At 43.6% G+C, this 26,507-nt stretch overlaps 10 protein-coding genes across 10 annotated transcripts; 4 read left to right on the plus strand and 6 right to left on the minus strand.

Moving 5' to 3' along the window:
* Window positions 1–147: 147 nt before the first annotated feature.
* O0I10_001553 (uncharacterized protein) lies at window positions 148–6,095 on the minus strand (the record flags this gene model as incomplete). Its single annotated transcript, XM_058481647.1, has 15 exons — window positions 148–378; window positions 441–682; window positions 742–2,197; window positions 2,260–2,434; window positions 2,494–2,525; window positions 2,588–2,835; window positions 2,892–3,389; window positions 3,449–3,468; window positions 3,528–4,140; window positions 4,195–5,509; window positions 5,574–5,615; window positions 5,693–5,770; window positions 5,838–5,848; window positions 5,915–6,005; window positions 6,066–6,095. The coding sequence occupies 15 exons, from the start codon at window positions 6,093–6,095 to the stop codon at window positions 148–150; spliced, it is 5,082 nt and encodes a 1,693-aa protein (XP_058347504.1).
* Window positions 6,096–6,890: 795 nt separating this feature from the next.
* On the plus strand, window positions 6,891–7,247 carry O0I10_001554 (uncharacterized protein; the record flags this gene model as incomplete). Its single annotated transcript, XM_058481648.1, has 1 exon — window positions 6,891–7,247. The coding sequence occupies one exon, from the start codon at window positions 6,891–6,893 to the stop codon at window positions 7,245–7,247; it is 357 nt and encodes a 118-aa protein (XP_058347505.1).
* A 184-nt stretch (window positions 7,248–7,431) lies between these two features.
* On the plus strand, window positions 7,432–8,652 carry O0I10_001555 (uncharacterized protein; the record flags this gene model as incomplete). Its single annotated transcript, XM_058481649.1, has 1 exon — window positions 7,432–8,652. The coding sequence occupies one exon, from the start codon at window positions 7,432–7,434 to the stop codon at window positions 8,650–8,652; it is 1,221 nt and encodes a 406-aa protein (XP_058347506.1).
* Window positions 8,653–12,740: 4,088 nt separating this feature from the next.
* O0I10_001556 (uncharacterized protein) lies at window positions 12,741–13,469 on the minus strand (the record flags this gene model as incomplete). Its single annotated transcript, XM_058481650.1, has 1 exon — window positions 12,741–13,469. The coding sequence occupies one exon, from the start codon at window positions 13,467–13,469 to the stop codon at window positions 12,741–12,743; it is 729 nt and encodes a 242-aa protein (XP_058347507.1).
* Window positions 13,470–14,772: 1,303 nt separating this feature from the next.
* Window positions 14,773–15,084, minus strand: O0I10_001557 (uncharacterized protein; the record flags this gene model as incomplete). Its single annotated transcript, XM_058481651.1, has 1 exon — window positions 14,773–15,084. The coding sequence occupies one exon, from the start codon at window positions 15,082–15,084 to the stop codon at window positions 14,773–14,775; it is 312 nt and encodes a 103-aa protein (XP_058347508.1).
* Window positions 15,085–15,130: 46 nt separating this feature from the next.
* On the minus strand, window positions 15,131–15,487 carry O0I10_001558 (uncharacterized protein; the record flags this gene model as incomplete). Its single annotated transcript, XM_058481652.1, has 1 exon — window positions 15,131–15,487. One exon carries the CDS (start codon window positions 15,485–15,487, stop codon window positions 15,131–15,133), a length of 357 nt encoding a protein of 118 aa, XP_058347509.1.
* Window positions 15,488–19,710: 4,223 nt separating this feature from the next.
* O0I10_001559 (uncharacterized protein) lies at window positions 19,711–21,417 on the minus strand (the record flags this gene model as incomplete). Its single annotated transcript, XM_058481653.1, has 5 exons — window positions 19,711–20,433; window positions 20,502–20,592; window positions 20,650–20,881; window positions 20,946–21,089; window positions 21,159–21,417. The coding sequence occupies 5 exons, from the start codon at window positions 21,415–21,417 to the stop codon at window positions 19,711–19,713; spliced, it is 1,449 nt and encodes a 482-aa protein (XP_058347510.1).
* Window positions 21,418–22,413: 996 nt separating this feature from the next.
* Window positions 22,414–22,876, minus strand: O0I10_001560 (uncharacterized protein; the record flags this gene model as incomplete). The annotated part of the gene is made up of 3 exons (XM_058481654.1): window positions 22,414–22,442; window positions 22,509–22,671; window positions 22,739–22,876. The coding sequence occupies 3 exons, from the start codon at window positions 22,874–22,876 to the stop codon at window positions 22,414–22,416; spliced, it is 330 nt and encodes a 109-aa protein (XP_058347511.1).
* Window positions 22,877–23,754: 878 nt separating this feature from the next.
* On the plus strand, window positions 23,755–25,091 carry O0I10_001561 (uncharacterized protein; the record flags this gene model as incomplete). The annotated part of the gene is made up of 4 exons (XM_058481655.1): window positions 23,755–24,305; window positions 24,371–24,671; window positions 24,744–24,832; window positions 24,893–25,091. 4 exons carry the CDS (start codon window positions 23,755–23,757, stop codon window positions 25,089–25,091), a joined length of 1,140 nt encoding a protein of 379 aa, XP_058347512.1.
* A 204-nt stretch (window positions 25,092–25,295) lies between these two features.
* On the plus strand, window positions 25,296–26,507 carry O0I10_001562 (uncharacterized protein; the record flags this gene model as incomplete). The annotated part of the gene is made up of 7 exons (XM_058481656.1): window positions 25,296–25,317; window positions 25,379–25,479; window positions 25,542–25,661; window positions 25,715–25,797; window positions 25,872–25,992; window positions 26,053–26,298; window positions 26,364–26,507. The coding sequence occupies 7 exons, from the start codon at window positions 25,296–25,298 to the stop codon at window positions 26,505–26,507; spliced, it is 837 nt and encodes a 278-aa protein (XP_058347513.1).

The raw sequence follows: 26,507 nt of genomic DNA on the forward strand, positions 1-26,507 counted from the left end.
TTACGGATCGTCGGTGCGCCTTATATGGATGGCATGACAACATCATGTTTGTGAAAATGTATTGTTTACTATTTACTACAGTCATTGAAAATTATCAGTAGGAGACATACTACTATATACAAAAGGAGAGCCTGCTCTCTAAGGTGATTAAGCACGAAGATCAGCCTTCTTGGAACGTGAATAGCAATTAGCAGGATCAGGATTGCAATATACATGTGATGGAATTGAAAGTGCGTCCAAGTCAACGCGTGCCCTCTCGGTCCAGTCGATTCGATCGCTAGGTGTGAAAGCATACTTCCCGAGATTAGCCCAGTAATAAGCTTTAAGGAAGGAAATCTCTTGAATAAAATGCATTTCATAAATGCCATGTCGAAGTACCTAGGTATATCCAAATGTGAGTGGTATAGTGCTGCATGTGGACCACAAAAACACCAGCTTACCAAATAGCCTTCCACTGTTCTTCCGGTGCTGATGTAAGGGAGCGCACGTGCAAGGTATAGACATGGCTGTGTAAATTCCCAAAACTTGACTTGCTGGAAAGCATGGTTGATACGTGCTACGCCTAAATTGAATTGATCATAGCCACCATCATCATCGGTAATCAAGTCTCCTTCATCCTCTTCAATCATTCGGTATAGACCCATGGTGGCAAAGATAAGGCCAAAGATCGGGAAGATGTTGGCTTTAACAAAAGGAATGAGTCTTTTGGTAAGCCGTTATTGCCTCCTGTTGTATACTTACGCGTTACAGTCAATGATGGCAAAATGTTGACGAGATGTCTCACATGCTCCTGGGCGTAGGTAAATTTGGATTCTCGTGCGTAATAACAAAGCAATGTTCCATGGATAGCAATCTTGTTGTAATCAGCTGCATGGATGATGTGTGCTTCCAAAAGTGCAACATGCGCCTCACAATCATTCAATCGATCCATCACGATGGCATTGCCGACATTGTAAACACCCAACCAAATCTCAGCTTCGCTATCACCATTGGCATGGGCGGTATCGGCCATTTGCTTGAGTAGCAGCAGATCACTTGTCGAGTTGTTGAGCGTGCCTTCAAATATCCGCATCGTAATCACGAGACCCACGGATCGATAAAATGATTGGCAATCAGTGATAACACCAAGCGTCTTGACAGCTTCGATGGATTGATACAATAGTTCACTTGCGTTGCTAAACTTACCCGCTGCAAAACAAAGCATGGAGCATATTGTCAATGTACCAGCATCATGCTTCTCATCCATGTGTCGAATTGCTTGAGTAATGTAAAAGATACTGTGATCCTTTTGGTCGTTGATCCAGCAGATCAATGCGTTGCGTGCAAGAAAAAAGGTGTATATAGATCCAGTCTCCCCGAGTCGTTCGCATGCATTTAGACCAATCAAGCACGTATAGACAAAGGCACGTCCTTTGCCCTTGTAAAAGTAAATGTTGGATAGCTGCACCATCATTTCCACAACACGTCGCCACACAGCTCGTTTCCTCGAGTTTTTGTACTTGTGTAAAGTGCCCCATCGTCGATGTTGATGCTGTATCACACGATTCATCCAAAGCTTGTAAAAGAATTCGAGCTCACTTCGTGGCCATGGTTCACCAAGAACATCCAATGACAAGAAAAGATATTGCTCCCCTTCATTCAATTTGGTACGCATTGTATAGCACATGCCAAGTCGTCGATAAATGTCGCTTTGATGAATCCTTCCAAAACGTGCTGCAATGTCTTGATTGTCACACAAGATCTTTACAATGGCCTTGAGATTGTCGGTTGCTTCAGGTAAAAAGTAGGATCTAATGTTGACGTCGGCCAAGCGTTCCAAGTAGTACAATTGCTTTCCAAGCGCATCCGTTTTCATGTAATGTCGAGTGACCTTGGATAAAAGATCGGAAAAGTTGTCTCGATTAAGCTGAGCTTCATAGTACTTTGCAAGACGCTGATGCTGCTCAACACGTGATTCATAGGGCACCATGGCATAGATGCTTTCAGGGATTGTGATATGTGCAAATGTATACACGATCAAGCCACTGTCATGTAGCGTAGGGCTGTCAACTTGTTGCAAGAATCGATATGTGTCATAGGCACGAATCCGGCTCGGTATATCGGCGATATCAGGATCTCGAAAGATTGCATTCTTTGCCGTGTCAACAATTGCGGCAACCTCCTGAATGGTGAAATACTGGTCCAAGCAGCTTGCAGCCTGATACGATCCATGGTATTAGTTTTTTCTTGTATAAAGAGCCATCATGCAAAGTAACTCACCGTCAAGAATTCTTGAAAGTTGGCATCAAGGCGATCGAATTGCATTTTGATGATCCGCTTATAATCGAAATTGACCAAGAGATCTTCAAGATCAAACTCGCTGCTTGTAGTCACCAGCTCGCCATCCATAACACTGACATCACTGTTAAAGTCCTTGAGAACAATAGCCATGTTCCTGTGTAATGATAAAAGAAGGATTAGAAATAAACATTGCAACATTTATATAACACTTACTTTACGAAAAGCGGGTTGCCTCCTGTTCTTTTCTATAAGAATTCAATGATGATGAATGCCAATTCTTCATGATCCATCCTATATCGTTGTATACCTGAAACACTCGCACAATCTCGGGGCTCACTCGTTTAACCCCACTTTGGAAAGCTTGAACAATGATTTCTCCAATTTCATCTGCTCCGAGTCCATTCAAGGCAATTTCTTCATAAGATCCAACCTTGGCAAAGTCATTGAGAAAGGTAAGGTTGTAGTCACGTATGGTACGAGTGGCCATAATGAGCAAGAATCGCTGGCATTGTTCGTGAATGTGCTTCAAAGCACGAATGGATGCAGAATCAGTCCCTGGATACATAATAATTAGCACATGATATAAAAGTAAGTATTCTTTCTCATCTTACATTGGACATCATCACAAATGAAAACAAAGCCAACATGTTCACAGGTATAGCGGATCATCCTTGATATGACACCAGCCAAAAGAATATCACGAGCACGACCATCCAATCTCGACGTATACTTGTTTTCACGCACTTCGCCTAGTGTAGTAAATGCAGACTTGAATAGTGGCAACAAACTCTCATCCTCGCCACACTTGCCAAGGCATCGAGTAATTAATTCAGTCAACTCGTTGCTGAAATCGGTGAGATGCGGAGAACTTGCATGATGGGATGAATAAGATTCCAAGCGCCGTAATGATTCCCGATTGCTCAAAGCCGAAAGTTGTGATGCTGTCGATGTGCGATCACCTGCACGTGATGGTGCAACCAAGGGTGTATTTGGAAGGTGATTCCCAATCGAATGCTGCTTTGTGTTTTGTGGGATCTTGTCCGAGTCGATCAATTCAAACAGTGAGATGAGGAGATTCTTGATGAGATAATACTTGGAGCCCTTCTCAACTACAAAAAAAGACTTATAAGTACAAGATCGATACATAGAATCAATGAAATTCAATCACCTTCAGTGGATGATGCCCAACTATCAACGTAAAAGTGGGTTAGTGAATACATCCAATCATCGAATCCACATATGCTTACCATGAAAATACGTCTTCAGTGGATGTTATCTTTCGATTCAATGCATGGCAAAAGAAGCTCTTTCCTACACCTGATGGCCCTGAGATGACGAGTACGTGATGATTTTGTGCTTCGTTCCAATCAGCAATAAAGCGTGTAGCGCGTGCCATCTCTGAACTGTAGCCGATAAAATCGGTATGGCTATCCTCTTCCTTTTCTTGAAGCGAAATGCGCTTGGGTCTACCACCATGGCCGAATCGTTCAATGCTATAGATCTGGATAGGCTTGATCTTGCCTTTGACGAAATTCTCGCCCTTGTCTTCAAAGTCGCAAAGACCTCGGATCTGATGTTTGGTGGATGCATCGCACACGACGTTTTTTGTTGCAAAAGGGAATTTGAGCATACGCACGGCCATCACAATGGTGTCACCACAAATACTGGGATCACGACGATAAGGATTACGTGGAGGAAGCACCGCATTGAATATCATTCCTGTGGAAAGGGCAATCGCAAAGTCTGGTAGATCCAATTTACGATACGCATCACGCAACTCAACAGCCGCTTTTGCCGCAAACACAGCTTCTCGTTCATGGGATAGAGGAGGAAGACCAAAGACGGCAAGCAAAGTGGGTCCTAAAAGAAACATACATATGAGCAACAGGGCATCGGCAGCGTATAGCAACTCACCTTTATCATCCACAGCAAATTGTTGGACCATGCCTTCATATTTAACAAGGATATCAATGGCACATACAAACGCCTTTTGTACAATAGCAAGTCCGGTGGTTGTAGCAACATTGAGTTTTCCAAAGCTGACAAACATGATCGTGACATCTCGAAATTGTGCTGGAAAATTGCTGTCTGGAGAATGTTGTAATCGATAGAGCGTGCTGCGATTGATGTACTTGTAATAAACGGGATTGTTGTTATCATACATATCCATGTATTCTGGGTTGCGTGCACGTGGGACCAAAGGTTCAACATTGAGCTGAGACGCTTGCCTCTTCAATTCAACAGGCAAATTGGCAAGATAACCCGTACTTGCATTGGCAACGCCCATGTGATATCGCATACTGTTGACGGATGGAGGTACACCACGGCGATTATGATGATCATCGGTCTCCTTATTGTGCACAATGTAAAATCGGTTGCGTTTCTCAAAGCCTATCGACAATCGCTGATTTGTTGCTAAGCGATACACCTCGCCCGTAATACTCATTTCACCCGCCTTGGCAGCTGATAATGCATCTTCAAGCAATTCCACAGCAGGTCCACAAATAGCGTATTCCAATCGACCCGTGTATTCGACAAAGTACTGATCAATGATATCCATCTCCTCGTTACTTAGCGTAGAGAATCGTTTGCTCTTCCTGCTGTTGCTATTGGTACTGAGACTGGATGCATGGCTGGTGCGATGTTTTGGATTCATTTCACCAATGATGATGTTGGAGATGTTTCCACATGACATTGCGATATGGAGTTCAAGGTCTACCACGTCTTTGTTGCGTTTGAGAGGTTCTGTTGATTGGCTGTTATGTCGTATATAGATCCGATTATCTTTGGCTTTGCGTCGTAGCATAGGAAAACAACTCCAAAAGCCGAATGCCATTGTGTATTCTTCTGGATATTCATCAATGCTCATTGAATCAGGATCTCTGCTCACTTGACTAGGAGACAATGAAGGTGCATACTTGTTGTGCTCATTGTTGGATGATGATGAATCTTGACCATCGAATAAAAAGAAACGTTGTCCCTTTTGGGTATGCTTCGATTGTCGATCAATATCCCCGGTTGCTGTACGATGTTTGGCGCGTTCCTCTGCTGTCAGATACACTCGATAATGTGATAATCGTGCAAGCAATTGTTGTCCACATTCAAGCGCACGTCGTACCAAGATGCTCTTTTGACGTAACGATGCTTCCTTGCCATCCATGTCATGATCGCTTTTACCAGGTTCACAAGGCGGGGCCTGAAAACTGACAAGAACCGCATCACCAAGAAACTATTATGAACAATGAATCCATATTAGCGTCAAGGAGTAGTACTTTGTATTTCATTGTTCGTACCTTTACAACATCTCCACCATAGAATTCGACGATTTGAATGCACTAAAATGATACGTTGCATATTAGCGAGATTAAGCAATAGCAATGTCACTTTTCTCACTGGCTCTCATGATGCCTACTTCACCCAGATAAGCACCAATCTCTAAAGCGATCGCTTCGGCACCGGATGCTCCTTTTTCAGTGGCGAGTGTTGTCAACTAAAAGGAGCATAGTGTCAGTAGATGGATCTTGAAATTCATGCATCATGCTGGCGTCAATGTTTACCCTGCTAAAGCCTACCAAGCAATCCATGAGTACGTACGTAACAGCAGCAACAGCATATGGAAAGAGCCTCAATTTACCTACGACATCGACCATGAGAACGACGCCAAATTGGGTTTGGATGTATGGTATTTCTAGCGGATCACGCACGGAATGTAACGATCGAACGTACTAGGCATGGGGTCAGCGGTTAGCATAGAGCCAAATGGGGGAGTCGTTTGTGCTACTTGCTTTCGCAATGTACGGTGCAATGTTGATCATTGCAAAGACAGAGGATCAACGTGGAGCGTCAAGTGGCGATATGGGAATAAAAGTCTGCGTATAACTGTTGGTCGTTGAAAGGCTTGCAAAGGTATGCAAAGAAACAAACAAGAAAACCTGCTTATCCCTGTTGACCTTCCCTCCCACATCGATTCATGCAGTGGAGACTTTTTTCGGACTAGGAAAGACGTTCGCCAATACTTCCGGAAAACCCGCATCTATTGCCAAGCAATCCCTACCTGTGCATTTAGGTTGTTGTTGATGTGTCACACTCTCCTCCTCCTGCTCCATTATTCCATATCAAGTGCTTTCATGCGCACGGACCTTTTTCAATATCACCACATCAGTAGTAATAGTAGCAATGCTATAATAAAAGGGAATAACCAATCATCCATATTTGGATCACATGCACCATGATGTTTTATATATATCCCAAGGAGATAGCGGCAGTACAAGATATGCCGTAGTAGCTACGACGCATAATAATGCGTTGCCATTGGAACCGCTACTACTACTATAGAAGTCGGAATTCTCTTTTCCATAGAAACCATCGTCATTGCCAAGAATGGGTCCTTTATACTTGTTGTCTCTCCTATTCGGGGAATACCCATCACTCTTCGTGATAAAAAGATACTTGAAATTGATTACGCCGCAGCACGCTTATAGTAGAAAGAGTGTACTACAAACCAAGTAACTTGTGGCTGTGCTTCCAAGTCTTCGATGCTTCTTCGAGTAGATTCTCAGCTATCATTGCTACCTTTCTTTCTTTTCTTTTACATTTTGTAACGACGCAGCATGACTAAAGACGCATCTTTTGATCGATTTATCGAGCTTCCTCACGATGTTCTTTCCTCTATCCTTGCTGAGCTTCATGTCCTTGATCTCTATCAATGTATCCTTACATGTCACTCATGGTACAACACTATCCTGATGATTTCAGGAACCATATCCGGAGAACAATGCGAGGCTGTTGTTTATTGCAAGCCATATTATGATTCCTGGTACTTGGGCGAATTGGGCCTTTATAGCTTGTTTTCTCGACCACCGCCAGTGGTTGTCATTGGGCCACGTTGTTCACAGCAAGATCAAGTGTTTCATCACCTATCATTGATATCCAGAAAGGCTCCTGATTTGAAAGCACTAGGTTTGTGACATTGTAAATGGAGTAAAAGTGACTAGAAAGAGGCTAACATGAAACACAGAGTTTGATGGGACACAAATCATTGATGCAAACCAGCTGGCACAAATACTGAAGGAATTCAACAAGCTTGAAAGTATATTATTTAAACGGCAACGGCGCAACTTTCCTTTGGAACCCATCATCACAGCTTGCCCTATGTTAAAAAGTCTACAATACTCACTTGACGATAGAGTAAAAGTACGATGTTGGAACCCCCAATTTCAATCGTTGGCTCACGAAGGCCCCTTACAGCAATCCAAAATCACCCAGCTTTGTTTGCGTGGCCATCCACGTACATGTTGTCCTACCTACTTTCAGTTGGATCCTATATTACTTTGTTCTCCAAATCTTCAGTATTTGAATGTATCCAACGAGTGGGCATGTCACATGAATGATGACTTTTTCGACACGCTGCTTGAAATGTGCCCAATGGTGCAATCCATCATTTGTTTCCAACCTACAGCAGCACCACCAAGATCCCTGCTATTCAAAGAGAAAAGGTGCCATCAAGGAGGAGGCTTACGTGAGTTTGGGTTTTACCGCCATTGGGGTTCTCATGCCGATTCAATATCACGTGTCGTGACCAAACACCAACACAACCTCCAGCACCTTGTATTGGATTCGAGAAATTTCGTATGGATTGCCGATGACGTTGACGACGATGTTATCAAACGCCGTATACGTACAACAGATGCATGGATCCAAAATATCAAAACGCCTCGACTGACGGATCTTGAATGCATTGATGTGGATGTGTCAGGTCCCATTTTGCATCAATGGCTATTGAATAGCACTGCCCTTGAACGTGTAGCATTAGGCGGTAAACAACTTACAGTGGATGCATTTGATGCACTAGGGGATTTGCCTCATCTTCGACATCTTCATCTCATTGAATCATATGCGAGTCCACCACCCGACACAAGCCTTCTCCCATATATCAGCTTATTGGATAACCTACAATCACTCTCACTGGATTGTGCTTCCTTTGTGACCGACAAGACTTTACCAGCTATTGCATCACTTCCAAACCTAAGAGCTCTCGAAATCAATCAATGGAGGGTATCCGAGTCTGGTATTATTCAATTCGTCAATGGATTAAAAGAAGCATCAGTCGTCTCTCGGTTAAAGCTTCAAGGGATTGGCTCACTGAACGAAAGAGTACTTTCCATGCTCGGCAACGTGGTCTCGTTGACTGAACTCACAATTATCGGCAGCATTGTGAATGCAGCAGGCATGCGAATATTCATTGATAAAAAGAAACAAGTCATCAAGTCGCTAAGGGTTTATTCAAGCAAACAACAACAATCAAAAGATTGTGGTGGATGCATTCGTCATGGGACTGTTCATCTTGGAGACCGGTTTGAATGGGTGTATTAAATAAAAAGAAGGCGATTGAATGCTTCTACCATATACCTGGATGGATCATTTCATTGATTAAAAGAGTGATAGATTACATTTATGGGAGGTGTATTGATAGTTCGCTTTCCTGATTTATACATTGACTAACACAGCTTGCATGAATGAGCCATCCTGAGTGTGATATAGGGATTTACAATACCAACGCTTTCCACCCTCCTTCAACTCACAGCCGCATGCCATCTCCCGCTGTATATTAAGATGATGTTTTATTACAAGCTCTAAATCACAAACAAGGACTTCGTATTACTACGGTGTTGACAGGATCCGATCACAAAAAGGGAGGTGAATTATACAATCCAATGCAGACAGCCTTTGATCAAGACACATCGTTCAGGATGATGGCATCAGGCGTGATGGTCCAAGTTGACAATGGATGCATAAGAAAGAACAAAGGATCTTTCCACACATTGTATATACCCATTCCTTCCATCCCATGTACCCATATCCATATCCATATCAAAAAGAAGTCGATGTATTGAACAAAGACGCTACACGTAAAAAAAGCTGCTTCTATACAATGGCTAACTGCTGTCCACGTGATAAGGCTGTATGACAAGTTGCTGCAAGTAGATACCGCTGTTTTGAGACAATGGAGCAAAGACCTTGCTAATGGCAACTGCTGGAATGAACGCTGTTCGTTTGATCGTGGGTTGAGGATTGTACAAGAGAAGGTGAAGTGTCAAGAAAAGGCGGGTGTTGTGGTGAGGTGTACACGCCATGGACGTGCCATTCAGTCAAAGGCAATCGGATCAAGGCAGTTGTAGGATTGGCATGATGGGTTGAAGCAGGACAATCGTTTTCAGGCACTAGTTGTACTTGAATGGAGCAATAGTTGAGAATGGGAGGAAGGGCAAATACAAGTGGGAGTGGAAGAAGTGGAAATTTAAGTAGGCTGAGTTGCCGGACACCTCTTGTATAAATGCATGAACACTGTATATGAAACCTTGATATTGAGGTTGCCCCTGTTGATCCTGAAACTTTCACACAAGGTGCTCTGGAACATGCTGATCAACTTCATTCATTTAAAAGTCGCAGACTTCATTGTGAAGATCTAAAATGCGGAGCGGCCCAAATGGTGTATGACGCGAACAAAAGAGTGGACGGCCTACCGCCCCGAAGTTGCCCACTTCCAACTTGAAAATTGGTCGGGATGGTGCTCCGAGCATGCTGATCCACTTTTTTCAAATAAAAACCTCACGCTTCATTTGAAAATTTGGAACGAGAGCGTCGAAAAGTTTGAAAGACGGAGACATTCGCAGGGTCTGTCTTTCAAGAATTGACACATTTTCTGTTTGGGCGTAGCTCAGTCAAATCAGCTCGGATCAAGAAACTTGAATGATGGAAATGATGGGCTGGAGCAGGAGAATCGTTCCATCATGATAGCGCGTATAAAAGTTGAGATTGGGTGGAAGTGGCTGTTAGCTGGCAATATGCATGTTCCTAAATGATCAATAAAGCATTATACATTGACCCATCCAGTCATGCATTATCAGTGGTGTTACACAACATGTGCCTCTGCATCTTTGGCTCTGTCAGGGTCTACCTACTTGACAATGAACAAAGACCACTTTTCATATAGCATCACGCTTACAAACATAAAGGTGCCTGTATCTCCAAACTTTACAATCAAACGTGGGGTTTTTATTAGAGCAATGTGCTCGGCTTGGCCAACAGCACCTTGTGTAGAAAGTTTCACGTTCAATGTCACTAAACAACCCAAAAAATATTTTTTGGTCGTCGAAAAAAGTTTCAAGAGGTCGACCTCTGGATCAGTTTGGCTGGTGGCGACATTGCGAAATCTGGTATTGGCAAGCTTGATCGTGAAACTTTCACACAAGGTGCTGTTGGCCAAGCCGAGCCTATTGCTGTAATAAAAACCCCACGTTTGATTGTAAAGTTTGGAGATACAGGCACCTTTATGTTTGTAAGCGTGATGCTATATGAGAAGTGGTCTTTGTTCATTGCCAAGTAGCTGAACCTGGAGAGCCAAAGAGATGCAGAAGGACCTCTTTGGGTAACTCAGCTAAAAAGTCAGGACTTCAGGGACAATGCATGAAAGGTACGCAACCCTCACTTTATGTCATACATTGGCAGCTAATAGCCACTTTTGTGCATTCCCAACTTTTTGTGCATTCTATTGTAGGTGGACGATGCTCCTGCTCTGAACATTCATTTCCATGATTAAAGTAGGTTGATCCGAGCTGATTTGGTTGAGTTACGCTCACACAAGATTACATCAGTTGAGCTACATCGAGCGTGCTTTATGTCCAGAGTGATGTAATCTCTTTGACCACAGCTCAGTCAAATCAGCTCGGATCAACCTACTTTAATCATGGAAATGAATGTCTAGAGCAGGGGCATCGTTCCCATGCAGTGGATCTCGCAACAATGATGATTGGATAAAAGTGGCCGTTAGCTAGCAATACATGCCTGTTCCTAGATGATCCATAAAGTAATTATACATTGACCTTTTCATTCATGCAAACGTAGCTGTGTTACACAACACGACCCTCTGCATCTTTTGCTCTGCCAGGGTCCACCTACTTGACAATGAACAAAGACCACTCTTCATATAGCATCGCTTACAAACATAAAGGTGCCTGTATCTCCAAACTTTACAATCAAACGTGGGGTTTTATTAGAGCAATGTGCTCGGCTTGGCCAACAGCACCTTGTGTGAAAGTTTCGCGTTCGATGTCGCAAACAGCCAAAAAATATTTTTTAGTCGTCGTCGTCGAAGAGGTCGACCCTGGATCCAGTTTGGCTGGTGGCGACATTGAAATCTGGGATTGGCAAGCTTGATCGTGAAACGTGCACCCAAGGTGCTGTTGGTCAAGCCGAGCCCATTGCTCTAATAAAAACCCCACGTTTGATTGTAAAGTTGAAATCTCTAATTTTCTATATGTTTGTAAGCGTGATGCTATATGAAGAGTGGTCTTTGTTCATTGTCAATTTGTAGTGTATGTTTTATTCCGCCTCAATATAAGACGCATTAATATGAAGAGAAAAAAATTATGTGGGGAACGTACAAAGCGGCCTTGAGAACGGAAACGTTCAATGAGAGTGTATGCGAGCGTAAAAAGATGGTCACTCATTGATGAGTTTCTTGGTATATGAAGTCCCAGTGGCATCGCCATACAGCCCAAACACCACAGGCTACCAAAACACGAAAAAGGAAGGGAGGCATCACGGCGGAAGGATGAGAGGGGTTCAAAGCTTTGATGTGGTCCCATGATATGGGACCTGTGGCGAGATGTAGTGATCGAATAAACGACGCCAAAAGGGTTGAATGAATGGACATGAGAAGAAAAAATGCTTGTCATCCTCAATGGGTTGTAAACCAGGAATGTTGGCTGATTGACAGATATGACAAAGTGGTGAAGGGGCGATGGTGGGAGCAGGTGATGTAGACGTGCTCGACATGGTATTCGAAGGTGATGGAGGCGCCAAAGAACCGTAATGATGCGATGTGGGAAAGGTGCAGACCAAAAACGTCGCCATTCGGATGCAGAAGCGTGGATAGCTGCTGGGAAGTTGGTGAAAAAGGAATCAAGAGGCTGTAGCGAAATTGTTTGCGGGTGAAAGTGACAAGATCCAGACCAGTGTGAGTTGTGCGAGCCAAAAGTCGATGGAATGCGTGATCAAAATAAGGTGATGGTGTTTGAGGAATACGGAAAAAGTAACAAACGCCGAAAACAAACTTTGAGACTCCATGCACCATGTGTGTCAATGTCCTTTAAAAAGGTGACAACACGATTCCGATTGGAAATGGATCGACGTTCCGAAAGGGTACGAGCACGACAACGACGTAGTTGTGGATCAAGAACGTAAACATCCAGGAAGATCAAAGCGTTGAGCTAAAGACATAGCAAAGTCTTGCAAGTAGACCATTATCACCAATAAAGCGCTTATGGAGGAAACCAGATTGATAACGATTCACCAGCTTATCCACCAAAGGTCCCATGCGTGTATTCAACATCCGCGTGAACACTTTTGCATCCGTACAAATGAGAGAAATGGGCCGCCAATTTTTGAGCAGCGTGCTGTCACCTTGTTTCGGTAAAAGAGTCACCACCGAAGTACGCCAAGAAACTGGTGTGTACGCGCCAAAGTGAGAGCTTCATTGAAAACCTGCTGCATAGTGGTTTAACACGTGGATGGCCATATAGGAACCGAAGCAACTCATATGGAAAGCCATCGACACCAGGACTACTACGATATGGACTACGAGAGATCCCGTTGAGAATCTCATCGTCAGACCATGGCATCGCTAAGAGTTCTTGATCATCCTCAGCTATAGACAAATCCTCGGGAATGGCTTGAAGAATATTGCTGAGTGCGGATGTATCAATAGCCTCGGCGTTGATACAGCTTGCAGTAAGAAAATCATGGGCTCTGGAAACCATATCATCCGGTGTTGTGGCAAGGGTTCCATCCTCATTAGCAATAGCAGGGATGTACTTGGCAACTTGACGATCCTTGAGACATTCATAAAAATATTTGTTAGATCGTTCCCCATATTCCCTCCATTTTGATACCAGAACGTAATGCAAGATAATCAGCTTCCTCATTTTGGATGAATTGTCGATGTCGTGGCGAAGTTGTTGGAGGCGGGCTTGATAGGATTCATCATTGTGGTGATGGCGATTCAAACGGATGAGAGAGCGATATTGGCGATGTAAATACCGCAGCCAAAGCGTCGATGGCGATGTGAAAAAGCCTTGCGTGACAATATTTGACAATACCCTTTCAGGTGGATTTTCAAACGATCCCATCGGTCTTGAGCTGAGGATTGTGGTAAATGTGCCATAGCAGCATCGAGCCACAGGTTGAGTTGGTCACGTACGTGCTCCTGTTGCAAAGATGAGGAGTTGAAACGCCAAATCGGAGTCCACGAGATGGAACACCGGTAGTGAATTGGACAGCCAAAGCATGATGATCCGTATGGGGAACATAGGTGAACAATGGATAATGAATCGGAATGCTGTAAATCAGGAGAGCATAAAAGATAATCCAATTTACCCTCTAATGAAAGTGTGTGCATCACGTGTCGAAGGTTCAGAGTAGAAAGGATCATGCCATGAAGTCATGAGCCAGTTAGACCAATCGGCCATGTTCGTAAGTCGAGTTGTATGATAAATGTTGTAATTGAAATCACCCAAAAGGATACATCGTTGTTGAGGCGTATGGTGTTGTTGGAGATGATGATGTAATTGCTGTAAAAAGGTGATACGTGGAGATGGCGTGGCTGGTGCATAAAGAACGTAAAGTAGAAAATCGTCGCATAATTGTTGATGATGAGAAACACGTGCGATGAGGAGCCGCCCATCAAAAGCAGAATGTACGGTTTCCAACTGAGAAATAGTGATTAAAGCAACCACCCCACAATGAGGTGTCCATGTTGATGCACGAGCTTGAAGTATTCGCTGAGTAATATCACCTAAGAATCAGAATCAATGTGGCTTTCTTGAAAACATATAATATCATATCGTAAGTTTCGTATAATACGTGCATATATTGCCCCTCCAGTGGCAGTGGCAGACAAGCGGTTTGAGACCGCGACAATTCAATGTTGCCACGGTGATCTCATTAGCAACCTCAGTACTGTGTGGGAGATGGTGGTCGACCACCACCATCACCTTCCCCATCCATATCGTGGTCATGATTGATGTCATTGGTAGATCGGTCGTTGGAGTTATCCATGTCGGTGTCATGATCAGAGTCGGCAGAGTCAGAAAGGATACCATCCATCGGAGTGTCGACATAGAAGCGGACTTCTTTTTGGGTCGTAGGGCATGCGAATGCGGGCGCGATTGTTGCTGAGAAGCTGACGAAGATTATCAAGGTCTGGATCATTGGTAGTGATAGCCTTCGTAGCTAAAACTTCACCTTCCGACTGAGGAACATGAGGATCAACCAAAACTCTTCAGTGGGCTCGTTTACCGGTAGAGACGCTCGTTGGTTTCTAGGGCACTCTGCCTTTAGATGATCAGGTGATTGGCAATAGAGTGTAGCAAGAAAGTTTACGTTGAAGCGCTGACGATCCTTTCGTGCTTGCAATTTTGGCATTCGGCAATCTTATGACCCTCCTTCTTGCAATAATTGCAGTGAATAGCCATGCCTCGCCATCTTGCTAAAACGATGCGCTTGTGACCCCGTTTCCATATGAATTTCATGCTCCAAAGCTGAGATTGGATCTTCTCGATCATTCGGCGATGTGTCCAGCAAAACAGATCCCTTGCCTGTCAACAAATTAAATTCATCCGTGCACACTTTTACATCCAAAACGTGTCCATAGCGATACATGTTGTCACGGATAGCGATTGCAAGATCGTCGCGCTTCATAAGTGGAAGGCCAGAAAGGTGAACAACATAAACCGAACTCTCCATGTGCAAAGTCGGAGTACCGATCAAATTGGCGCATTGCCAACCGGCATCAGCACATGCTAAATCCTGAGCTTGCATCTTCAAAAGAAACGATAACACAAGAAGACCGAAATTTGCTAGGCACCCAGCCCAGAGCCTTTGGATGCTGACGAGTGAGTGCTCCAAAAAATTCAGAGGTAGAGATACCAGAGCTTTGAGCGATATCGAAAACTGCACTATCAGATTCCATGGGACCGAATAAAGATGCGTTCTTGACGTAGGCGCTGAGCTGCATCTTTTGCTGCTTTGTCTTCATAAACGACTTCTTTGCGAGCTTGAACATGACGAGCATGGTGTGAAAAACTTTGCCAAAACTCAAAAGGCGTGCGTGGTTGGGAATCATTGTTGGTGCTGTTAGGTGAGGCATCAATGCTAGGTGATGGAGAGCTGACAGCCTCCATCGCTGAAGAGGTCCCAGCTTGAGGTGGAGTTGGTTCGTTAGCGGAAAAAGCCATGTTGTTCATTCTTGTTCATTGTCAAGTAGGTGGACCCTGGCAGAGCAAAAGATGCAGAGGGTCGTGTTGTGTAACACAGCTACTTTGCATGACTGGAAGGATTGATGGATTATACTTTATGGTCTATCCACAACAGTCCATATATTGCGCGCTATCAGCCATTTCCTCACAATCAGTGTTGTTGCAAAATCTACTGCATGTGAACGATGCTCCTGCTCCAGCCGAGCATTTCCATCATTCAAGTTTCTTGATCCGAGCCAATTTGACTGAGCTACGCCAAAACAGCAAACATGAAAATTCTTGAAAGACAGACCCTGCGAATGTCTCCGTCTTTCAAACTTGTGGACGCTCCCATTCCAAATTTCCAAATGAAGCATGAAGTTTTTATTAGAAAAATGTTGATCAGCATGCTCGGAGCACCCTTCTGACCAATTTTCAAGTTGGAGGTGGGCAACTTCGGGGCGGTGAGCCGTCCGCTCTTTTGTTCCCATCGTCCACCATTTGGACAGCCCCGCATTTTAAATCTTCATAATGAAGTCTGCGACTTTTAAATGAATGAAGTTGATCAGCATGTTGCAGCGAACCTTCTGACAAAGTTTCAGGTTACAGATGGGGAAACCCAAGGTAATACATACTATTTCGATAAAACATGAATCTGGCGCTGACCTGCATTTCCGCCTTACATAGTAAACCCCACATTATATCCTCCCATTCAATTTTTTCAAATGAAACATGAGGTCTGTTTTAGATCAACGTGATCAGCATATCCAAGAGGAACTTGTGTTAAAGTTTCAGGTACGAGAGGGGCAATCTCAATATCAAGTTTTGATGTACAGTGTACATGCATTTATACAAGAGGTGTCCGATCTATATGATTTCCACTTCTTTCACTCCCAGCCTCTTCCCTCATCCTCCCATTCTCAACCGTTGCCCCCATTCAAGCATACAACTACCACCTGCGAACGATTGCTCTGCTTCAACCCATCATGTCAATCCTACAACTATCGTGATCCGATTGTCTTTGACTGAATGGCAAGTCCATGGCGTGTACGCAGCTTTCTTGTCACTCTTCTACAACACCTGCCTTTCTTGATACTACACGCTCTCTTGCACATTCCTCTGCCACAATCAATCGTAGCAGCATGCATTTCAGCTACTAGCAAGACTTTTACTCCATTGGTTCAAACAGCATTTACAAGCTTGTCTATCTACTACAACACACTCCTTTGCCACGACCAAAACAACAGCAGTTGCTACCAGGAGGTCTTTACTCCATTGTCTCAAGTTACTTGCAGCTACTTGCTTCAGTACATACGGATTCCAATGGATGGGGTGCCACATCAGCTATCAAGTGTACCACAATACAAGCAAGCTTCACCTTGTTGAGATGCGCTATAGACAATTAGGCGTGATGGAAAAGGAAGCATATCAGCAGCAGCCACAGAAGCTCTTTCTTATTGGACTTGCAATGGTTATGATGGATGGATGGATGGAATCAAGTGCATGATGAGAAATACTGGCATGTTGCTTTGGTTACTTGGCACGTCGTCGGCAGGAATGATGGATCATGTCGCGTGGAACGGCTGAGGATGGGCATTGACGAAAGGGTTTGTATCTTTGACGAGAGCTGTTTTACGGCCATGGACGATATTGGAGTACTCGATTCAATGCGACCAGCAGCTACTTCGCAATCATGGATGAAGGATGATTATGGCACCAGCAACCAAGAATACAATGACACCATTATCGCCGTTGCCTCTATATGATTCATTCATTCCTTACCGTTCAATCCTATTCCTTCATCATGTTTGTTTGGTAAACATCCACACTACACCATATGTGCTATTCTTCGACTTTTTCATTGGATGATTCTCATGATAACGGCGACGTCAACGGATGGAAGCTACCATGGCAAAGAAGAAGTTACAAGCACCGTTTATTATCCAGTTGGATTTAGCTAGCATATCCCTTCCTTCTTGTTGCTTGTGGATTATACCTCATTGGATGAAATAAAGGTGGTAGCGGTCTTGTAAGTCATTCAATACGATGTACTACTAAGATGTTGCGCTTGAGAAAATGCGTGGGCGAAGGGATTTCGGGTCTTGTAGGATGCAAGTAGCTGCAGCATCAATATGAGAGAAACGACAACAGTATCTTAATCTAAAACATTTATTGAAGCTTTGGATGATGAAAGCATACGGCAACCTAACGTAGTCCGCTAATGGATCAAGGCACAGGAGGTACGCTCCGCCATATAGACTCAGTGTCCCAACCAGAGGGAGGTGCCTGATCTCGGCTCCATTAGATCGTGGAAGGTCCAGCAATCAAGATCGCACCATAAACATAAGCCGGGATCGACAAGGTACTCGATCGCTGTTATGCTCCTGTTGGTGGCTGGTATTATACAAGAGCGCTTGTCGTAATAGTCGTACTTGGTGTATAGAGTCAACTCTTGTGCACACGTTTTCGTAGTTGATCGTGGGGATTTTTTTTACCTCGCCTTCCTTTTCCACCACCGCCACACACACTCTTGTTCCTTTGTCGATGCACTTGAAAGATCCTTAAAAATCGATAATAAAAGATCATGAAATCGGGTCCAGCTGAGTCCGTAGTAGTACACAAATGAGCCTGCGGAATGTGTGTCGTTTAATTACACAACCCCTGGTCTGTGCGTAGGATTTATACTATATCAAGTAAAGAATAGCTATGTCTCCGCTTCACTGCTATGTTTCACCATGCACATTACATCTTTTCTTTCAAAAAGTACCCTTTACACACGTAAAAGCATACCTTTACTACTGATTCCTACACGCTGAATCAACAGCCAATGAAATAAGAGTCCCCAAAAGGGTAACTGGCCGATCGGACGTCTGATCTGGGAGTCAAATTGGGATCGAAAGATATAAAAGAAGGGCGTTTCCCCATACTTTTTTTTTCTTTTTTCTTTTCCTCAGAGCACCGTTACCAATTCCGTAAACATGAGGACTGTAATACCTTCCAAGTCTTAAAGGCCTGTTTAAGGGGGGCTTCGTTAAATGCGACCGTAACTACCTTGCAGTTCTTTAAGCTCTGGTTAAGGGCTGCTTCCTCACTGTGCCTTGGTACAAGGTTGGTGTCCTTGGCTAAAGGCGGGAATGGTGAGGCAAACCTTCTCGTGGTCATTCCTGTGAGTACACAGATCGCCTTAGACTTGTGGAAACCAATTGCCTCTTTTAGTTCTAGTTTTAATCTTGAATGCAAATCATAATAAACTGCTTTTCTTTAAAAACATAAACTAGTACCTCAAATGAAAGATAAAAGTGCTGCGGTCACCATGAGACCAAAGTTGGGTGGGGTTACATGGGTGGAACACGCTTAAAAACGCGTTTGAAGTTCCCGGACCCGAGTCTTTGGATTGCATTTTTTCATCGTTTATAGACAAATAAGGTATCAAACGATAGAGAAAAGTTGTGCGATCAACATGATGTATATATCGCAGGGCATATGTTTGAGAGATGCGTGGGGAAGCGCGTTTTTAGTTGGTCGACACCCACTTTTCCCCTTTCTTTGTCCATAGCTACCTCCATCAAATTCCATCTTTTTTACACGAGTGACACTGCAAACGATAGAGAAAGGTCTTGTGATTATGGTGATATCAATAAAGTATATGCAAGTTTATTTGGATCACGAGGTAGAGTGGTGGAGAGTATGTGGGGTATGACACAACAAGAGCTAGTGGTTCCCAGCCAGATCGTTAACACTTTCCCTTTCTTTTCTCGATTGCGTGCATTCAGGACCTTTATTGTTGATCGACGCTATGATCTTGATATATACTAGCAGCATGGGTGACTAAAAGCTTTGGAATGTCTGTGAACGCAAGATCGCCATGGCAGGCCCAATTGGTGCACAAGTGAAGGTATCCTTGTTAATGTCGTATCCATGGGTACCTCTGGATGTGCATGGTTGACCTGGAGACGCAAACGGGATTGTAAGGATATGGGATATCCTTGACAAGCTGTCGCAGTAATCAGCCCACCTTGATCCCTTCTGTACCTTGGTGCCCTTATGTGGTAATGCCCTTTTGAATGCTGGGTGTGCATGAGTTATCAATGAAATCAAGCAAAGAGTGTTGTTAAGGATAAAAAAAGGTATTTTATTAATCGTCCCAACCACCAATGCCTAAACCAGTACCAGTAGGGTCATCCTCTTCTTCAGCTGCATGTAGCAATGCATCCACAATATCTTGTTTGTTCTCATTCTCTTTTTTCTTTGTTGGTCCCTTCTTTTGGGTTTTGGTCTTGTCGACAATGCCCACAACGCCTGATCGCTGCTGCACAGTTTTGGATGTTGGCTTGTTTTCCACTGCAGGTTTTTCTTTTGGAATCGGTCGTTGCTTATCAGTCTTTTCTGGTTCAGGAGGAGCGAAGAAAGTGTCCTTTTTCTTGGAAGGTTCCTTTGGTTCCTTTTCAACCCTTGCCTCATGCTTGGATGTCTTTGATTTCTTGGTCGCTTTGTTGTTCTCGGAAGATGCCTGCTCCTCCTTTGCTGGTGCAGCTCGTTTTGTTCCTTTCTTTGTTGTATGATCCTCCTTTGTTGTTTTCACGAGATCCTTATCATGCTGGGTTTCCTCAACATCCTTGTCATCTCGTCGCCTTTTCTTGGAATCGGATACTTCTGACTCGGCGTTGGATCTCTTTTTGCCACGCTTGTTATCATCATCTGCTGCCATTCCTTGTTCTTTGAGCTGCTTCTCGCGTTTCAATCGCTGCTTCTTCTCCATCAACTTGAAGTTTGCTTCCTGCTTCTTTTTCCTTTCGAGGAATTTGATATCGAAACGTTGGCCATCAAGCACACGAAGAGATGGCACAAGGGCAAGGATCTAGTATCCAATAATCCCATTTAGCCAATTGTCCTTGTAGAGCACACACACGTCTTTATCCCTTTTACCTTTTCACGATATCCATCCTTCTCAGTGACAGGGTTGCCCTTAAGATTAAGGTTGATAAGTTTCATCAATGATCCTAGAGCAGCAATATCCCTATCCAACGTGATGTATCAATATCGATCCAATAAAGTACTTTACAAGACCAATTACCTCCATTGGGATAACTTGTTATTGCCCAGATCCAAGATCTCCAACGTGGTGATTTGTCGTAAGGTATCAGGCAAGCTGTCGATATGGTTGTCGTTCATTCTCAATTCTTTCAGAGCAGTGTTGGCTGAAAAGTCGGGGATGGTTGTGAATTCATTGTGTGCTGCTGAGATCTTGGCGAGTTGTGACAATGAAGATATGGATGGAAGTGCTTTGATCTTATTATGCGACAATACTGCAAAACACTTTCACATGTTAATATCCTTCCTGTTGACTGGTCATAATATCCATTGACTTACCAAGAGTATTCAATTGAGAAAGAGATGCCAAACTATCCCCCACTTTGATGATTTGATTGTTGTTCAATATGAGTGCTTTCAGACTTGAAAGATTGCTGATGCTTTTGTCGATCGTGGTCAATTGATTGCCGCTGAGATTGAGCACTGTGAAAAGAGATATTGGCATGAATACACAAAACTATAGAGGAAGTGAGTGATAGTAAGGAAACATACCATTGAGCTTATCCAGACTTTCAAGGCCTTGTACGCTCTCGAGTTGGTTTTGTGCAAGGCTCAACCAGGTCAACGATGGCAAACTGCCTAGTGCGTCTATAGACTTGAGCATGTTCTTGCTAAGGTTGAGCTTGCGTAAAGAGGTACATTCCGCCATCGAGTCGACATTGGTGATATCTTTGCCCGACAAGTTGAGCTCAGTGACATCCGAAGCTGGTTCACCGCACCATTCCGAGACTTGCTTGGACGTTACTTTCATTGTGAAATGACGAAAAGGGAAGGTAAAGGATCGAGATCGATCGAGTCAAGACCGAAAATGCATGTTCCGAAAAGCCACATATACGTCCACACACACACGTGCAACCTAGTACAAACGTCGCTTTGCATAATTGTTATGGTGACAACATTACCACACCATGTTTTATCACGTTGCCTAGGTAATTAACATACCCCTCTTGGCAGTAGATGTGCTCTTGTACGCTGAAGCAAAAAGAAGGTCACCATGCAACGGCCACAGCTGCAGCTGGACGGATGATCCTTGATGTTTCGGTAGGATGTCTTGGCCGCAAGTAACGATTCCAACAGGCACCGCATGCTGATAGATTTAATAGGACAGGAATGTAGAATAAAGATGAAGAAAACGCAACATGTCGGTAAGAGGGATCTGTAAGTATTGCTAAACATTCTAACAGCTTGATGATGCAGGCTTTTATCTTTGTATTACTTCTTTGTTTTCATGGCATTTTCATTATGAGGTTAACTAGACACGCGATATCCTTCTATGAGTGTATTTATGCCCATATATATATGAATCAACCGCTGCTAGTCCGAGTGTTTGCATGGCCACTTTGCAAAGTTGCCTTGAGAAATGATAGTTGTTCGTCCAATAATAAAAGCTCAATTCCCCTCCAATCATTCAAAATCAGTGCTTGATATCACGTAGTCTATTACTATGCATATGTATGTATCCCGTTTCCTTCATACAGTTGCGTGTGGGATAATCTAGCAGCACCCATCTCTACCAGTTACATCCTCTCCCCCGAAAGAAAGGCAGCATCCATAACCCAAAACGATCCTCATCCCATTTAGTCGCATGACATCCCAATGAAGCATTCCCACTCATCCGATATCGACATAGAAAGCGTAATACATATCATCTTGCAGTCATCATCCATTGCATATGAGACAAAATCGATCGTGATTGGAATAGCCAGCGATCATCATTTAATAAGGGAAAACGATAGTTGATGCTTCTCTAATGGTGCTCAACGTTCTTGTGGTGCTCTATAAACAACATAGAAGGAATCAGTAAAATGATCAAACATCACATTGAATGATGGGAATACATACTCAAGTGGAAGTGGTAGTCGATAGTGTAGCCAGCAACGAAGACACCAAAGATGAGGTGAAGCAAGGGAGTGACAGAGGCGTTCTCACCGTCAATGTAACGGGCCTTGTAGCGAGCCCATGGACCAGAAGGCTTGGGGGCTTCAGCAGTACCCTTGGGAAGGTTCTATAGATGCCATTGTGAATGGACTGATGTGAGCAAGGCATTGTGATTCGAGTTGACGATGAAGTACCTTGTAGAAAGTGACGAGCTGAGCAAGCTGAGCATCCTTGGCACCAGAACCGGACACCTTGGTAGCAGCAGCGACGTTAGGAGGAATGAGGGCCTTAGTGCTGTAGGCACGACGGAAGACAGCGTTGAAAGCGTTCATGGTTGAAGCAACGAGTGGTGTCAAGAGGACCCCAGCCTAATATTTTTCCACCCACGTCGCTCACTGAGCGATCTCGTGACTGGTAACTCGTTCCTTGTTGGGCGTTGCTGCATGATTGAAATTATTACCCTTCCATCGCCATGGATACACACCGATAGTTGCCATGAACGAATGATCCAGGTAATGGATGCCTGTTCATAGTCATTTCTTACACAAGAGCCATCTACAAGAATTAGAGTCTTTTTCATTGAAGGAAGGGCTACAGCTTGTGCTTAACAACAACACCATCTATGACTTTTCGACCACCGACTACTATACAACACCAAGGAACCTTGTTCGGTGATGACTTAGGGATTAGCAAATTTGATAACTATCAAGCAGTAATAAAGTCGAGTTGTTGCTAAGAATGCTTTACATGGCTCACATCATTTTTAGAGTGGAAGAGGGGATGCATGTTCCTATTACAACAGCAGCCATTCTTTCAAGCTTAGTTACGAGATGTTTCTTCAGGTACCCCGTCATAGAGATACATAGCCAAGGACTCCAATTGCAAGTTCACCAATAAAAGGTGCAAGTATAAATCGGGAGGGCAATCGTACTTCTTCGTAATGAGCAATCGTATCAATTTCCAATTTCCAATCCATGTAGCTATTTGACAGCCACTAGCCTTTATTAACGTATACCTTGACGTATAATGCAATTGAGGTAAAATTCTACTTTATAGCAAGGGTAGAAACCAAGGATCATCATGATTGTTACACAAAGAGATGTTATAATGAAATGTGCCATCCTTCTGTTACACACACCCAATCTTGTATTCAACTCCTTACTGCTATACCCAACTGTTTCTTCCCTCTCACTCTCTCTCCCGCCAGAACATGGCATTACGCTCCTTTTATCAAAAGACGATCGTACGAACGGCGTTCTTCTTTACAGTCCTTTTCTTTTGCAGTTACTTGATTCCCCACAACTTGTCATTGCGCTCTCTTTCCTCTCCCTCCTCCTCCTCAACAAGGTACTCGATCTCCTCCAATGTCGATCCCACTCGATGGTCTAATGCAAGCCAGCCTCGTCAACCTAATCCGCACTTCAATGCCGCCTATGTAACCTTGACAAAGAGCGATGCCGAGTCTTTGGGCAACTTGCGAAAAACAATACGCAACCTTGAGGATAGTGTGAACCGTGAGCGTGGATACCCATACATTATCTTTTGCAGCGAGCCATTGAGCCGGGATTCAAGAGAACTCGTTCGAGCATTGACACATGCAGATGTGGAATTTTATGACCTGGATTCGACCATGTATGGCTACAGTGATACCGTTGATCTCGACAAGGCTGCCGAAGCTCGTAGGAGGATGAGTGATGTGATCTTTGGTGATGATGAGAATTATCGTTTCGCTTCCAGATTCATGGCTGGTGTCATATTCAGGTAAAAAGTAGGATGATGACAAGGATCAAAGGGAAGAGAGGAGATGACTTATGATGATACTCTAGACATCCTGCATTACAGCACATTGATTATTATTGGCGATTTGAGACTGGTACCGAATACGTATGCCCACTGGACTTTGACCCATTCCAATACATGTACGATCATCAAAAGAAGCTCAGCTTTTCCATGGCATTGTACGAGTATGAGGAGACGATTCCAACCTTATTCACGACCATCATGGAATTTGCAAACATGAACCCTGATTTGGTCCAACCCATGGCCAACAAGAACAGTCTATGGCACTTCATCATCGATTCCGAGACAAAAGTGTTCAATCGCTGTCATTTTTGGAGCAATTTCCAGGTACACTCACAAAGGGGATCTGTGTATGAAAAAGGGAAGCTAAAAGAAGGTGTTGCTGCATAATGCATCAAGATTGCAGATCTAAATTTCTTCCGAGGAGAGGCATACCAGGCTTACTTTGATCACATTGAGAAAGCAGGCGGTATATTCTATGAGCGATGGTAAGAGGAGCACATGACATCAATGGGTCTTTGTATTAACCACATTGTCTTTTCAACAAGGGGTGACCCGGTAATCCAATCGCTTGGTGCGGTGCTCTTGCTCGAGAAGAATGACGTACATTTTTGGGATAACATTGGATATCGAGTGGCCGATTACTTTACCCATTGTCCTTCAGATAAGGCGCTATACAAAAAGTGTAGTTGTAGGCCTGAGCAGAACTTTGATTTTGATGGTTATAGTTGTTTAAGATACTTTTAATACATGAGTTATTGACTTTTATATGCAACGTGTCGAATACTGTATTCTTGGTGTTACGGTTTTGCGTTAACATACGTGAAGGATCCATATACGAGCTCAGTGCAAACACATCATATCCAATATTGAAATCATTGGATTCTGTCTCACGTTCTTTGACGCTTGTTCCTCCACTCCACACACATATTATATACATCACACGACGACATGGACAACACTACACCATCAGGTAAGCTTGTCTTTATATTGACATGAGAGCATTCACGCTAAAACGGGTATTGCATATAAAGGGTTTCGTCATGCGCCTGTTAGCAAGTTCCTTGTCGAGGTCATTGGCGGTTGCTCCATTGCTGCAGCATTACTCAACGTCCGTACAGTGAATCTACCTCCTGTAAGTACAATGCTCGTTTCTGTTGTGCTCATGCTCCTCGTATTGACTTGCATGCTACGTAGGTTTGGCGAGCAGTGGTATCCTCTTGTACGTTTGGCTCTGTGGGACATACTGTGATTGGTACTTGGCTGCTGTATCGCATGCGTATCATTGAACGGCATTCTGGAAGCCCCAAATACGCTGTAAGTTATCATCTCTTCATTCATGGTAATTGCTAACAGTACTTGGCACACAGGCGTTTGTCTTTATATCACTTGTTACATCAGCGTTGCTACAAGCAGGTGCTCACAGGTTCCTGAACTTCAAAATGAGTGGTCCGTATGTATTGCAGAGCATTATTTGGATGGGATGAATGTGTGATGGATTTATTGACCTTATTGTTTCCATCACAGGTATGCCATTCTCTTTGCAATGCTATGTCAATTCCATCATATCATTCCTGCATCGTCACGATTCCCATTGTTCGGCACTACAGTATCCGATAAGATATACGTCTACCTGGCCGCTGCTCAAGTAAGGATGAAGAAAATGGAAAAAGGAAGGGCAAGGATGAAATGACTAATGGATGTGTAGATGATGCTAGCAAACACTTCTGTCATCGCACCATGCATTTGTGGATTAACAAGCGGCTTGCTTTATGCATCCAATGTCGGTAATATCAAGACATGGCGTTTTCCTTTTTGGAGAAAATCACGTCCTGCTCCATCATCAAATACCTCTTCCTCCTCAAGTACCGCTGCTGATGCTTCTATTGGGTTATCATCATCGTCTCATATGCCTCAACCAACGGGTGACTTAAGACAAAGATCCGCTGAGCAGGTAAGGGGTTGATACATAATGCATACAAAAGCTATCGAGGATACTCACCACCACATCACTAGGAGGAGGTTCAAGTATCTGAGGAGAATATCAATGCAATGTCATCCATGTTCCCTAATGTATCAAGAGATGCGGTTGCAAGTGCACTGATTTCAGCAAAGAACGACATGAACCGAGCAGCAGACATCTTACTGAATATGGGTGATTAG

This window comes from Lichtheimia ornata (genome assembly GCF_029851405.1).
Source record: "Lichtheimia ornata isolate CBS 291.66 chromosome Unknown scaffold00004, whole genome shotgun sequence".
In the NCBI taxonomy this organism is placed as follows: Eukaryota; Fungi; Mucoromycota; class Mucoromycetes; order Mucorales; family Lichtheimiaceae; genus Lichtheimia; species Lichtheimia ornata.